Below are 14239 nucleotides of genomic sequence, written 5' to 3'. Positions count from 1 at the left end.
GTTTGTGGATATAACAGATAATAACACCATGTGTAACCTCAGCACTGTCTCACTACAACACATAGAAGTCTGATCATTGTGGCTCCATCAGCGCTGAAAACTCTCAGCAAAATCACCCGCCGACAGCAAAACGAAACCGAAAGTGTAAATGTAGTGTTACCAGTCCTGCCCCCTTCACAGACACCCACCGCCCGCTGTGGAAACGTGTCAGTCCCCGACAGACATGGACAACAATGATGGAGGAATCTGTGCGTAAAAGTCCGCCTGCGTCCTCAGATCAGAGCCAACGAGGGACTACAGCTGTCAGAACCGACCGTGAAGACAACACACCGACCCGGAGACACTCCTGAAGACGGTAAGAGACAACACTGGTGTCTACACACACGGAACCACACACAGCTTCAACACACACACACACACACACACACACACTGGAAACACAGGACAAAATAACTTCACATACTTTTATTTTTAAAGGATGACTTTGTCTGTGGTCTTATGACAGATCAGAGTAAACCGGTGTTCTGGATTAACTGGTGACCGTCAGTTGAAGCGTCTGTGGTTGTGATTTTTTTCCTGTTTCCAACTTCTTCTGTAACAACCAGCAACTTTGATACTGAAGGTCAGACATGTTTCCTCAAACAGGAGCCCAACCACAGGTCAGTTATGTTAAGAGTCATATCGGAGGACAGCTACGTCTTCTCTTCCTGTTTCCAACATCTGTTGACACCACAGACACACTCAGCTGACAGTAATGTCAGTAGTCAGCTGACTGAGTCACTGAGTTCAGAAATAGTGTGGTCAAAGTTTAAATGTTAAAAAAGGAGTCATTTTCAGACGTCTTGCCCTTTTTAAAGTGGACGTTTCTGTATGACAGAAAACATAAATGTAATGTAACAAAACATCTCTTGTTTCTGCATTCAAGAGTGTCAATGATCTTTATATAATCATTGATTATCAACTGTGTTATATGTGGTTAACATTTAAGATGTGTTTTTAAAATCTAACACAACTTTAAAATGATTTTAATTTTCAATCCTCTGCTTTATTTTAGGTTCTGGGACCAGAAGAAAAACACAAAGTTTCTGTTTGAGATCAAGTTGGAAAACAAAGAGAAGATGGAGCGAACAGAGGGAACATCTCGTCCTCCCCTCTCTGCTGAGCAGGACGCAGACTGTAGTCAGAAGGCAGATGACACTTCAGAGACTGAGGAGGAAGAGCTGAATGAAGAGGGAGATGAGTCGTTACACAAAAATCAAGGAGGTCAAACTTCTGTCTCAGAGAAACAGATGACTGCGGATGAGAAGTGTTCAGAGGAGGTTGTTCATGATGAACTGCTTCCCAAATCTGCCCTCTCTCTGCCTGTTTGCAGGTTAAAGAGGAAGTACAGAAGTGAATGTCTTCCTTCTCCTTCATTACAACTGCAAAAATGGCGCCGCGGTTTTGTCCTTGGATCCAGCACTGAAGAAAAATCGAAAGGACACGCGACTCACAATATACTACCTTACCCAGGCCCGTTTTTTTTCTCTTTGTCCTCACCTACATCAAACTGGAATACTGTCCAAAGTCGATATATACCATCACATCTTTTGGACCACCGATATAGCAAGACCTTTAAACCAGCTAACAAGTTTTCAGACGTGCTATTTGGATCTGCAAAGCGTATACCTAATACGACTGCTGATACTGACTCAGATCGTGACACTAAACACAAGATGCAGAAACCCCAAATCACCTATGGGAGAAAGAAAAAATCTATTGTTGATATTACTAATGAGTTAATCCATAGACAGAGGAGGGAAATGCATTCTGTCACTGCAGCAGATGCTAGGCCAGGTCAGAGTCAGGATAATACCTGGGAAACAGTCAGTCCAGGGAAGCCATTACATGAAACGTCAGGCGGAGGATATTTTCTGCCTGGCTCCAGTTCAACACAAATACACGCTGACCCTCAAAAGCTTGGCGGTAGGGTCAGAGAAGAAATGTTTCAACTTGTTACTGCTGGGAACTACTCAACTGAAAACCCTCTGTCTGTTGATCCTCGTCTTCAACAGCCTTCACCTCCCTATTTTGCAGCAATAGTGAAATACTTTCCTTCTTATAGCACATCCTCACTGAGTCAAATACCCTCTGCAAAGAACAGGACCTTAACACAGGCTGAAAACGTGTCTGACATGTCATTAGACTACTCTGCGAAGCGTATACCTAAAATAACTGCTGACACTGACTCCTCTGACTCTGATTGTGACACTTCTGAACGCAGTAGAATGAAGTCAGCTGTGAAACATGAAAGAAAATCCAAAATCCACAGCCCCAGAAGGAAGAAGAAATCAAAGAAATCCTCCCCTGGTGTTGCTTCTACTGCTGATTCCTCTGACTACACGTTAGATCGACCTCCACCTGGTCCACTCAGAGAAACAGTGATGGAGACTCCCTCCACTGCAGCAGATGCTCCACCAGGACACAGTCAGGATAATACCAGGGAAACTGAGCTGCATGCAACAGCTGGTCCATCCTCCCTTCAACACTTCATGGATCTCGATGACTCTCTTTCTGATACTCAGAAATCATTTGACCTGATCAGAGATATTCATGGCAGCTTCAGCTGCAGCCTTGATGTCTACACTGCAGAAAGTGTAGAAGATATAAATGACAAATCTCGGCTGTCGTCTGTGCCGTCTGACTGTGAGGCAGCAGGTGACAGTGACGCCTTGGTAATATTGGAGGCACCTGTTACAGTAGTGAAGTCCTCAGTCACAAACACCCAGCCGACCCGTCCTCACCTCCAACTGTCCTCAGATCCTGGTCGGAGTCAAAGAGGCTCCAGCTGTTTGCCTCGTTCTCACAGCGTTCCCTCACTGAGTCAAATCAGCTCTGCAGAGAACAAGACCCTCAGACCATCAGAGAGCTTACCTGACCTGCTGTTAAAAAGCAGCTTTGAGGAGTTTACACCTGATGTCACTGTTGATGAGAACGATGAAACCTACCGGTTCCTGTGCTCCTGCCCAGGCCTGTACCAGTGCAGTGTGACAGGCCTGGTGTTCCACATGGAGGGAGAAGGACACGTGGTTTACAGGATCGTCTCTTGGGACAGGAGGCTACTGGCCCAACATCACAAGAAGCCTGCAGGACCCCTGTTTGACATCAAATGTCTGCAGCAGTCTGTGTGTCGGCTTCATCTCCCACACTGTGAGATCCGCTCCACAGCTGGATGTGGATTCTTGTCAGTTGCTCACGTGAAGGATGAGGGCATCGAGTTCATCCCCCCTCATAAGATAACAGAAACTCATGTGATCATCAACATCACAGGGTTTTCTGGTTTCGGTAACGTCAAGGATGAAGACTCACCTCCTGAGCCGGTCCAAGCGCTGGTTCTGCTGTTCTACAGGCCTCCGGATGATCAAGATCTTGAATCTCTCCTCAATGTGTTGATGCTACCGGGTAATGTCGTGCTCCAGGATGTGCAGCGCACCAGGAAAAAATTAGTTGGAGATGAGCTCTACATAGAGACATCCCCACACTGTAAACTGCTGCCAAAGCAGGAATACACACTGTCCACTTGTCCTGAAGACGACTCAGTTCTAGTTCAACCAACAACAGCAGAATTTTACTGTGACAACTATGACAACTACTTTACATCATTCCAGGTGGATTTAGAGAAAATCCTGAAACATATTAAACTGTTTTTGAGAGACACCAACAGACACAGTGTCTGGGAGAGACGAGTTTGTCTTTCATCTGCTGGACTAAAGAAGTCCTGTGGGCAGAGCGCTCTGAATCTGCCTCCAAACAAGAAGCTGTTTGACGTACGGAGCAGCTTCATCAAGGGGATATCAGGACCTGTTCTCAAAAGTCTGCTGGACAAACTGTTGGAGAAAACGGTGCTGACTGATCCTGAGAGGGAGTCAGCGGACGAGATGCAAAACAGAAGAGACAAAGCTCGTTTTGTTATCGACACAGTGAGGAAGAAAGGTGACGCTGCCAGTTCAGAGATGATTGAGTTCCTCTGTGAGCTCGACCCCTTCCTCTGTGAACATCTTGGGCTGATCTGAAGCTAAATTACCAGAACTCCGACCCCTCCCAGGACCCTGAGTTCAAAGTCAGAACCCTGAGTTCAAAGTCAGAATTGTAGATATGGACAGTTTTTAAATGTTGAATCTCTTTAATATTTTTTAACTCATGAATCTTTAAAACATTTTTAACCAGATATCTTGAAAACAGTTTTTATGACGTCTATCAGCTGATGCTTATCGATCACTGACGCTTCGTATGTTTGATTTCAGCACTTTTGTCTGTTTATTTTCTTACATTCTGTGTTTGTTGCTGTCGTGTTGCTTTCTGTAAAGTCCCCAACAAGAACCAGGTGTCATTCAATCGACCTCCAACTAAAAATGAATGGGACTCCTCAGGTACAGCAGGTAGAGTGTCTGTATTCAGGTGGCCCTTTTGTTTAATGTCACTTATTGTCAGTAGTGTCAGTAACACTGTGACTCTGCAGCTGACTCACATTTATTCCAGGTGAGATCATGACCTCATGTGGGTGAAGAGAAACAACACTTTCCAGCCTGGTGTGAATCTTTGAATTAATCTTAGAGGCACTTAGTTTCCCTCCTCTTATTTTATTGTACAGTAAATGATCTCATCTTACTGTATCTCAAAATAACAACTCTCTTTAGTTGATGTTGTACCTTCAGCAGCCAGCAGGGGGAGCCACCTTATTAATAATGTGAGCGAGCTGTTGGGACTCAAGTCAGAACTTTACTGTCATGAAACAAGATGAGAAGCTTCTGTTTAAAACACTGCTCTGACAAATAATCACATGTTTCTGCTTTTATATCATGAATGTTTATGTATGAATGTAAAACTTAATATCATTTGGTACTTTGATATTCTTTAAGTCTCAGCTGTTGGATGATTTGTTTCCAGTGGGTGAAAAAGAACAACAAAAGAAGGAAAACATGTTTTTATACTGTTTATCATTGTTACTGTTTCATTGAACATTAATGTCAATAAAATACTGATTGGAGTTCTGCTACAGCCCGGCTCGGACTTCCTCACTTTCCTGTTCCTGTTAATGCCCCACCTGCTGCTGACACACCTGCACCAACAGGGCCCATCCATCAGAACATTTTGAAGACTGTAGTATAAATATATGCATTTCTCTGCATTTTGACAGAACCAATGAACAATTAGGAAATACAATCAGCGCCAGCAAATAGATGAAAATTGGACTCAAATTCCGGCTGAAGACAAAGGAGAAGTTACAAATATGGCCAATGTTGATTTAAATGTATTAAACTTATTTAAACTTATTTCTACGCCAAAAAGAACTTACTGACACGAGTAACACTTTATAATAACCATCATTATTAAATGGTAGATTTATAGTTTATAATTATTTATTGGAAAGTTGCAATTTATGTTTATAAAACTAAATGGTGAATAAATACTGTGTAGGTCTTTTATAAACATGATTTGGATGAGTTGCAGTGGCTGTTTTTACTTGTTACAATTACTTAATAAATGTTTTATGGATCATTTAATTGTTTCTTAACAGGAAATGATTTAACTAAGTCTAATTAACTATAAATTTCAGTATGTCTCAGATCCTGGCTACAGCCCTGGTTGTATTGTTGGTGCTGTGTGGGTGATTAAGACAAAAGTGACTGGTGATTTTTTACATTTTTGATTTAATCACCTTTCAGGCTCTGTATTCGTATTGTCAAGTCCATACTTATACAATATTTTGAGGCTTTTTAAGTGACGTTTAAAAGTCATAATCTAAACTAAAGGGGGTTTGTGGATATAACAGATAAAACCACCATGTGTAACCTCAGCACTGTCTCACTACAACACATAGAAGTCTGATCATTGTGGCTCCATCACCGCTGAAAACTCTCAGCAAAATCAGTGTAGTGTTACCAGTCCTGCCCCCTTCACAGACACCCACCGCCCGCTGTGGAAACGTGTCAGTCCCCGACAGACATGGACAACAATGATGGAGGAATCTGTGCGTAAAAGTCCGTCTGCGTCCTCAGATCAGATCCAACGAGGGACTGCAGCTGTCAGAACCGACCGTGAAGACAACACACCGACTCGGAGACACTCCTGAAGACGGTAAGAGACAACACTGATGTCTACACACACTGAAACACACACACACACACACACACACACACACACACACACACACACACAGGAAACACAGGACAAAATAACTTCACAGACTTTTATTTTTTAAAGGATCAGACATGTTTCCTCAAACAGGAGCCCAACCACAGGTCAGTTATGTTTGGCACAGAGAAAACCTGAACAAAGAGGCATATCAGAGGACAGCTACGTCTTCTCTTCCTGTTTCCAACATCTGTAGTAGCTATGACCATAGACAGACACACACAGACGCCTCACTGAGCGCTGGACCGTACGTCGACGTCGCCGCCATATTGGAGGAGGCAGATCTGCCCCGTGAACTGATACAAGTGAATGGAGTGAACTTTATAAAGCTCCTTCTACAAAGTGCTGTAAGTTAATGTCTCATTTACACATTCACACACGTACGAATATATTCAGGAAACAAACAGGAACCAAAAACAACGTCTGTAACGTCCTCTGATGAGTATAAACGTTAAATACTCCTCATATGTTCAGTTTACAGGTGGCACCAAACCACCGGATGTACTTTTATAATGTTTTTATGTGTTTACAGCTGCCAACGTATGTAACGCTGCTACTGTGATGATACATGACGGTTAAATATTGAATCTGTGTCTATAAGCTGACACAGCTGACAGTAATATCCGTAGTCAGCTGACTACTGAATACATTTTATTGAAGTGTATTAGAAATAGTAATAATAACAATAATAATAACAATAATAATAATAATAATACAAACTATATATATATAGTGCATATTTATAAAAGTAGCCTACTGCAACTTTACTTCTTTTTTTTTACCATGTAATGTTATTTTATACAATATCATATTTTATAATGTTCTGTCATGGAGTTTATCACTTCACTGCTAAAAGAAAAGAAAGCAGGCTCACTACCAGGTGCAGTTTCTTATCTTGATTTGCGGACTTTTTAATTATTTGTCTCCATGATTGTTAATTTTATTACTTAGATTATCAGAAATCACTGTGTAAAAAACGACGTTGGTACTTTTTATTCCAACAGACATCACATTTACATGTCAGGATCTGGTTATTATAGACACAGATTCAATATTTAACCGTCATGTATCATCACAGTAGCAGCGTTACACACGTTGGCAGCTGTAAACACATAAAAACATTATAAAAATACATCCGGTGGTTTGGTGCCACCTGTAAACTGAACATATGAGGAGTAGTTAACGTTTATAATCATCAGAGGACGTTACAGACGTTGTTTTTGGTTCCTGTCTGTTTCCTGAATATATTCGTACGTGTGTGAATGTGTAAATGAGAGACATTAACTTATAGCACTTTGTAGAAGGAGCTTTCTAAAGTTCACTCCATTCACTTGTATCAGTTCACGGGGCAGAGCTGCCTCCTCCAATATGGCGGCGACGTCAACGTATCGCAGCAGCGGAACAACCCGCTCAGTGAGGCGTCTGTATATATATGTCTATGGCTATGACAACCACAGACTCACTCAGCTGACAGTAATATCCATAGTCAGCTGACTACTGATTATCTCTGCTAATACTGCAGACAGTTTTTCTGCTATGTTTGACCCTCTTTTGTTCATGGATTGCCTCGATGTGGACAATTTTATGCACTGTTTTACCAATCATTGTGTTAAAATTCTGGATGAGGTGGCACCTGTTAAATCAAATTTGTCAATACAGAAAAAAGTGTGCCCTTGGACAAATGAAGATACCCTGAGTCTGAAGAGACTATGTCGTAAGACTGAACGTCTGTGGAAATCCACTAACCTTGAGGTGCACAGACTGTATCTCAGGGATCTTGTGTCCTCTTACAATGAGATGGTGGAAAACGCCAGATCTCACTATATTCGTCAACTGGTAACAGTAAACAAGAAAAACCCCAAAGTGTTGTTTGACACGATTAATTCTCTTGTATGTCCTGCTGCGCCAGTTACCCCTGTTTTTTGTGAAGCTGACAGCAATGCATTGTTGAGATTTTTTACTGACAAAATTAAGATGATCAAGGAGAAAATCCCTCCCCTTTTGTGTGGAACCCCTGCTGTCATTGAGCCTGTCTCCAGCTTGTGGTCCTCCTTTAAGTCTGTGACTCTTCCTGATATCTCGGCACTGGTGACCAAGATGAAACCCTCCTCTTGCTCATCGGACGTCCTTCCGTGTAGGCTCTTTGTGAAAGTGTTTGATGTAATTGGCCCCTGGGTTACCAAAATGGTTAACCTCTCTCTTTCTTCAGGTGTGTTTCCCAATACATTTAAGCATGCCATAGTGGAGCCTTTACTTAAGAAGACAGGCTTAGACCCGACTGTCCTCAGTAATTTCAGGCCTATTTCTAAGCTACCATTCTTGTCAAAGATCCTAGAGAAGGTGGTCTCTGAACAGCTGTCATTATTCCTGGATCAAAGTAACATCCATGAGACGTTTCAGTCTGGTTTCCGCAGACATCACTCTACGGAGACAGCCTTGCTGAAAGTGTCCAGTGACATTATGATGTCTGCTGATTCGGGAAAGTGCACTGTTCTAGTTCTTTTAGATCTGTCCTCAGCCTTTGACACCGTCGACCACCAAATCCTGCTGAGAAGACTGAGGGATGAAGTAGGACTGTCAGGTTCAGTTCTTCATTGGTTCTCGTCTTACCTTTCTGGGCGTAGCTTTAGTGTCACAGCTAACCAAATAAGGTCTGAGTCAGCAGATCTGTTGTGTGGAGTCCCTCAAGGTTCTGTTTTGGGTCCTGTTTTATTTCTGTTGTATCTGATCCCTTTGGGAAAAATCATCCGGAGATTTTCTGATGTTTCGTACCACATATTTGCTGATGATATCCAGCTTTACTGCTCTTTCAAGCCAACTGAGCTCCAGAGGCTAAATTCCTTAGTTCATTGCTTGGTGGAGATAAAACAGTGGCTAAGTGATAACACCTTGCAGCTAAATGTGGACAAAACAGAAACACTGGTTATTGCCCCTGATGACTCCATCCCAGGGATTAACCAGTACTTGGGTGACTTGGGCCAGTCTGTTAAACCGAGCCTAAGAAACCTGGGTGTTGTGTTTGACAAAGACATGTCATTAGTGCATCACTGCAAACAGCTGACCAAAAATTGCTTTTTTCAACTGAGGAAAATCTCCAAACTCAGGAAAATGGTGTCACAAAATGATTTGGAGCTGATCATTCATGCTTTTGTGTCTTCGCGTTTAGACTATTGTAATAGTTTGTTTTCATGTCTAAACAAGAAGGAGCTGTCTCGCCTGCAGTTAGTGCAAAACTCTGCAGCGAGAATTCTGACCCGCTCTAATAGGAGGACTCACATAACCCCTATTCTTAAAGCTCTTCATTGGCTGCCAGTTTCCTCTAGGATCAATTTTAAAATTCTGGTTTTAACTTTCAGAGCATTGCATGGTCAGGCTCCACCTTACATCAGTGATCTGATCCAGCCTTACACCCCAGCTCGGGATCTGAGGTCTGTGGATCAGAATCTACTGATGGTGCCACGCACTCGTTTTCGGACCAGAGGAGACCGATCCTTCCAGGCTGTTGCTCCCAGGCTTTGGAACGATCTTCCGCTCTCTCTGCGTTCGATGGAGTCTGTTGACTCCTTCAAAAGGCAACTTAAGACCTATTTATTTGTTAAGGTTTTTGCTTAATTGTCTTGGGGCTGCTATGATTGTCACTGAGTTGTCTTGGCCTTTTAATCTTACATTTTGTATGTACTTTTAACTGTGTATTGTTTTGTTGAAACTGTAAAGCGCTTTGTGACCCTGGTCTGTGAAGGGCGCTGTATAAATAAAGCTTACTTACTTACTTACTTACTTACTGAATACATTTTATTGAAGTGTATTAGAGTCACTGAGTTCTGAAATAGTGTGGTCAAAGTTTAAATGTTAAAAAAGGAGTCATTTTCAGACGTCTTGCCCTTTTTAAAGTGGACGTTTCTGTATGACAGAAAACATAAATGTAATGTAACAAAACATCTCTTCTTTCTGTATTCAGGAGTGTCCATGATCTTTATATTATCATTGATTATCAACTGTGTTATATGTGGTAAACATTTAAGATGTGCTTTTAAAATCTAAAACAACTTTAAAATGATTTTAATTTTCAATCCTCTGCTTTATTTTAGGTTCTGGGACCAGAAGAAAAACACAAAGTTTCTATTTGAGATCAAGTTGGAAAACAAAGAGAGAAGATGGAGCGAACAGAGGGAACATCTCGTCCTCCCCTCTCTGCTGAGCAGGACGCAGACTGTAGTCAGAAGGCAGATGACACATCAGAGACTGAGGAGGAAGAGCTGAATGAAGAGGGAGATGAGTCCTTACACAAAAATCAAGGAGGTCAAACTTTCGTCTCAGAAAAACAGAAAAAGAAAAAAAAACAGGAGGTTGTTCAAGTCATCAGTTTGCCTCCCATATCTGCCCTCTCTCTCCCTGTTGTCAAGGGAAGGGAGTACAGAAGGGAATGTCTTCCTTCTCCTTCACCACAACATCAAAAAGGGCACAGAGCTGTTTTCCAAGAATCCAGCACTGAAGAAAAATCGAAAGAACAAGCGATTCAGAATATACTACCTTACTCATACACGTTTTTTCCCCCTTTTTCCTCACTTACATCAAACTGGAATACTGTCCAAAGTCCATATATACCATCACATGAAAGGTTACCCCCATATTTTCCTCCTCCTTACTTCCCATTCAATTACACTCCACCTACCAGCTCTCCAGAGTCCATCATCAATACTCATTCGGCCAACCGTTATGGCGAGACCTTAACACCAGCTAGAGGTTTGTCAGACATGCTATTACAATCTGCGAAGCGTATACCTCTTATGACTGCTGACACTGACTCCTCTGACTCTGATTGTGACACTTCTGAACGCAGCAAAATGAAGTCAGCTGTGAAACATGAAAGAGAATCCAAAATCCACAGCCCCAGAAGGAAGAAGAAATCAAAGAAATCCTCCTCTGGTGTTGCTTCTACTGCTGATTCCTCTGACTACACGTTAGATCGACCTCCACCTGGTCCACTCAGAGAAACAGTGATGGAGACTCCCTCCACTGCAGCAGATGCTCCACCAGGACACAGTCAGGATAATACCAGGGAAACTGAGCTGCATGCAACAGCTGGTCCATCCACCCTTCAACACTTCATGGTGAATCTCAGTGACTCTTCTGATTCTGATACATTATTAGACGACAGATGGAGCTGCAGATCTGTGCAGTCTGAAAACGCGTCAGGAGCTGAAAGTGATGCACAGTTGGAAATGGAGACATCTCGAACAGATGTGAAGTCCTCAGTCACAAACACCTGGCCAACTGAGTCGGCTGGTCCGTTCACCCTTCAACAACCAGACTTCAGGGTTCAGTCTCCTGTAGAGTTATCCGACTTCTATCCAGAGTTAGAACTTCTGGATGAACTCGTCTCGGGCTGCAGCTCTGCTGTCCACACTGCAGGAAGTGGAGAAGATATAAATGACAAATCTTGGCTGTCGTCTGTGCCGTCTGAATGTGAGACAGGAGGTGACAGTGACGCCCTGGTTAAAATGGAGGCACCTGTTACAGCTGTGAAGTCCTCAGTCACAAACACCCAGCCGACCCGTCCTCACCTCCAACTGTCCTCAGATCCTGGTCGGAGTCAAAGAGGCTCCAGCTGTTTGCCTCGTTCTCACAGCGTTCCCTCACTGAGTCAAATCAGCTCTGCAGAGAACAAGACCCTCAGACCATCAGAGAGCTTACCTGACCTGCTGTTAAAAAGCAGCTTTGAGGAGTTTACACCTGATGTCACTGTTGACGAGAACGATGAAACCTACCGGTTCCTGTGCTCCTGCCCAGGCCTGTACCAGTGCAGTGTGACAGGCCTGGTGTTCCACATGGAGGGAGAAGGACACGTGGTTTACAGGATCGTCTCTTGGGACAGGAGGCTACTGGCCCAACATCACAAGAAGCCTGCAGGACCCCTGTTTGACATCAAATGTCTGCAGCAGTCTGTGTGTCGGCTTCATCTCCCACACTGTGAGATCCGCTCCACAGCTGGATGTGGATTCTTGTCAGTTGCTCACATGAAGGATGAGGGCATCGAGTTCATCCCCCCTCATAAGATAACAGAAACTCATGTGATCATCAACATCACAGAGTTTTCTGGTTTTGGTAACGTCAAGGATGAAGACTCACCTCCTGAGCCGGTTGAAGCACTGGTTCTGCTGTTCTACAGGCCTCCGGATGATCAAGATCTTGAATCTCTCCTCAATGTGTTGATGCTACCAGGTAACGTCGTGCTCCAAAATGTGCAGCGCACCAGGAAAAAATTAGTTGGAGATGAGCTCTACATAGAGACATCCTCATACTGTAAACTGCTGCCAAAGCAGGAATACACACTGTCCACTTGTCCTGAAGACGACTCAGTTCTAGTTCAACCAACAACAGCAGAATTTCGCTGTGACAACTATGACAACTACATCCCATCATTCCAGGTGGATTTGGAGAAAATCCTGAAACATATTAAACTGTTTTTGAGAGACACCAACAGACACAGTGTCTGGGAGAGACGAGTTTGTCTTTCATCTGCTGGACTAAAGAAGTCCTGTGGGCAGAGCGCTCTGAATCTGCCTCCAAACAAGAAGCTGTTTGACGTACGGAGCAGCTTCATCGAGGGGATATCAGGACCTGTTCTCAAAAGTCTGCTGGACAAACTGTTGGAGAAAAAGGTGCTGACTGATCCTGAGAGGGAGTCAGCGGACGAGATGCAAAACAGAAGAGACAAAGCTAGTTTTGTTATCGACACAGTGAGGAGGAAAGGTGACGCTGCCAGTTCAGAGATGATTGAGATCCTCTGTGAGCTCGACCCCTTCCTCTGTGAACATCTTGGGCTGGTCTGAAGCTAAATTACCAGAACTCCGACCCCAAACCCAGAACCCTGAGTTCAAAGTCAGAACTCTGAGAGAAAGAGTCAGAATTGTAGATATGGACAGTTTTTAAATGTTGAATCTCTTTAATATTTTTTAACTCATGAATCTTTAAAACATTTTTAACCAGATATCTTGAAAACAGTTTTTATGACGTCTATCAGCTGATGCTTATCGATCACTGACGCTTCGTATGTTTGATTTCAGCACTTTTGTCTGTTTATTTTCTTATATTCTGTGTTTGTTGCTGTCGTGTTGCTTTCTGTAAAGTCCCCAACAAGAACCAGGTGTCATTCAATCGACCTCCAACTAAAAATGAATGGGACTCCTCAGGTACAGCAGGTAGAGTGTCTGTATTCAGGTTGCCCTTTTGTTCAATGTCACTTATTGTCAGTAGTGTCAGTAACACTGTGACTCTGCAGCTGACTCACATTTATTCCAGGTGAGATCATGACCTCATGTGGGTGAAGAGAAACAACACTTTCCAGCCTGGTGTGAATCTCTGAATTAATCTTAGAGGCACTTAGTTTCCCTCCTCTTATTTTATTGTACAGTAAATGATCTCATCTTACTGTATCTCAAAATAACAACTCTCTTTAGTTGATGTTGTACCTTCAGCAGCCAGCAGGGGGAGCCACCTTATTAATAATGTGAGCGAGCTGTTGGGACTCAAGTCAGAACTTTACTGTCATGAAACAAGATGAGAAGCTTCTGTTTAAAACACTGCTCTGACAAATAATCACATGTTTCTGGTTTTATATCATGAATGTTTATGTATGAATATAAAACTTAATATCATTTGGTACTTTGATATTGTTTAAGTCTCCGCTGTTGGATGATTTGTTTCCAGTGGGTGAAAAAGGAACCACAAAAGAAGGAAAACATGTTTTTATACTGTTTATTATTATTACTCTATAATCGTTACTGTTTATCATTGTTACTCTATCATTGAATATTCATGTCAATAAAATACTCTAATATTGACACTGACGTTGGTCTAAAAGTGCATTATTTGTTGGACTGTAAGGTTGAGATTTGTCTCATTTTGGATACAGAAGAATTTACATTCATGACGGAAAACTGAATTTAAGACATTTTAAGGCTGTTTAAAGGACTTTAGCTGTCGTCAAACCTACAGGAGGAGTTATTGGTGTATCGTGGATGTGTTAAGAGATTTGTAGCTGTGCATCAAAGTCATTAAGTGG

General features: G+C 42.6%; 2 protein-coding genes across 2 annotated transcripts; both read left to right on the top strand.

The window, feature by feature from the left end:
- Nucleotides 1-2267: 2267 nt before the first annotated feature.
- Nucleotides 2268-4833, top strand: LOC141014353 (caspase recruitment domain-containing protein 8-like). Its single transcript, XM_073488092.1, has one exon. It carries the CDS (start codon nt 2268-2270, stop codon nt 4050-4052), a length of 1785 nt encoding a protein of 594 aa, XP_073344193.1. The 3' UTR covers nt 4053-4833.
- A 1211-nt stretch (nt 4834-6044) lies between these two features.
- LOC141014237 (uncharacterized) lies at nt 6045-13919 on the top strand. The gene is made up of 2 exons (XM_073487950.1): nt 6045-6117; nt 10263-13919. The coding sequence occupies exon 2, from the start codon at nt 10329-10331 to the stop codon at nt 13005-13007; it is 2679 nt and encodes an 892-aa protein (XP_073344051.1). The 5' UTR covers nt 6045-6117; nt 10263-10328; the 3' UTR covers nt 13008-13919.
- Nucleotides 13920-14239: the final 320 nt, after the last annotated feature.

Source organism: Pagrus major, chromosome 19 (genome assembly GCF_040436345.1).
Source record: "Pagrus major chromosome 19, Pma_NU_1.0".
Classification (NCBI taxonomy): domain Eukaryota; kingdom Metazoa; phylum Chordata; class Actinopteri; order Spariformes; family Sparidae; genus Pagrus; species Pagrus major.
The sequence above is the reverse complement of the archived record's forward strand: the minus strand, read 5'-3'. Positions and strand labels throughout refer to the sequence as shown.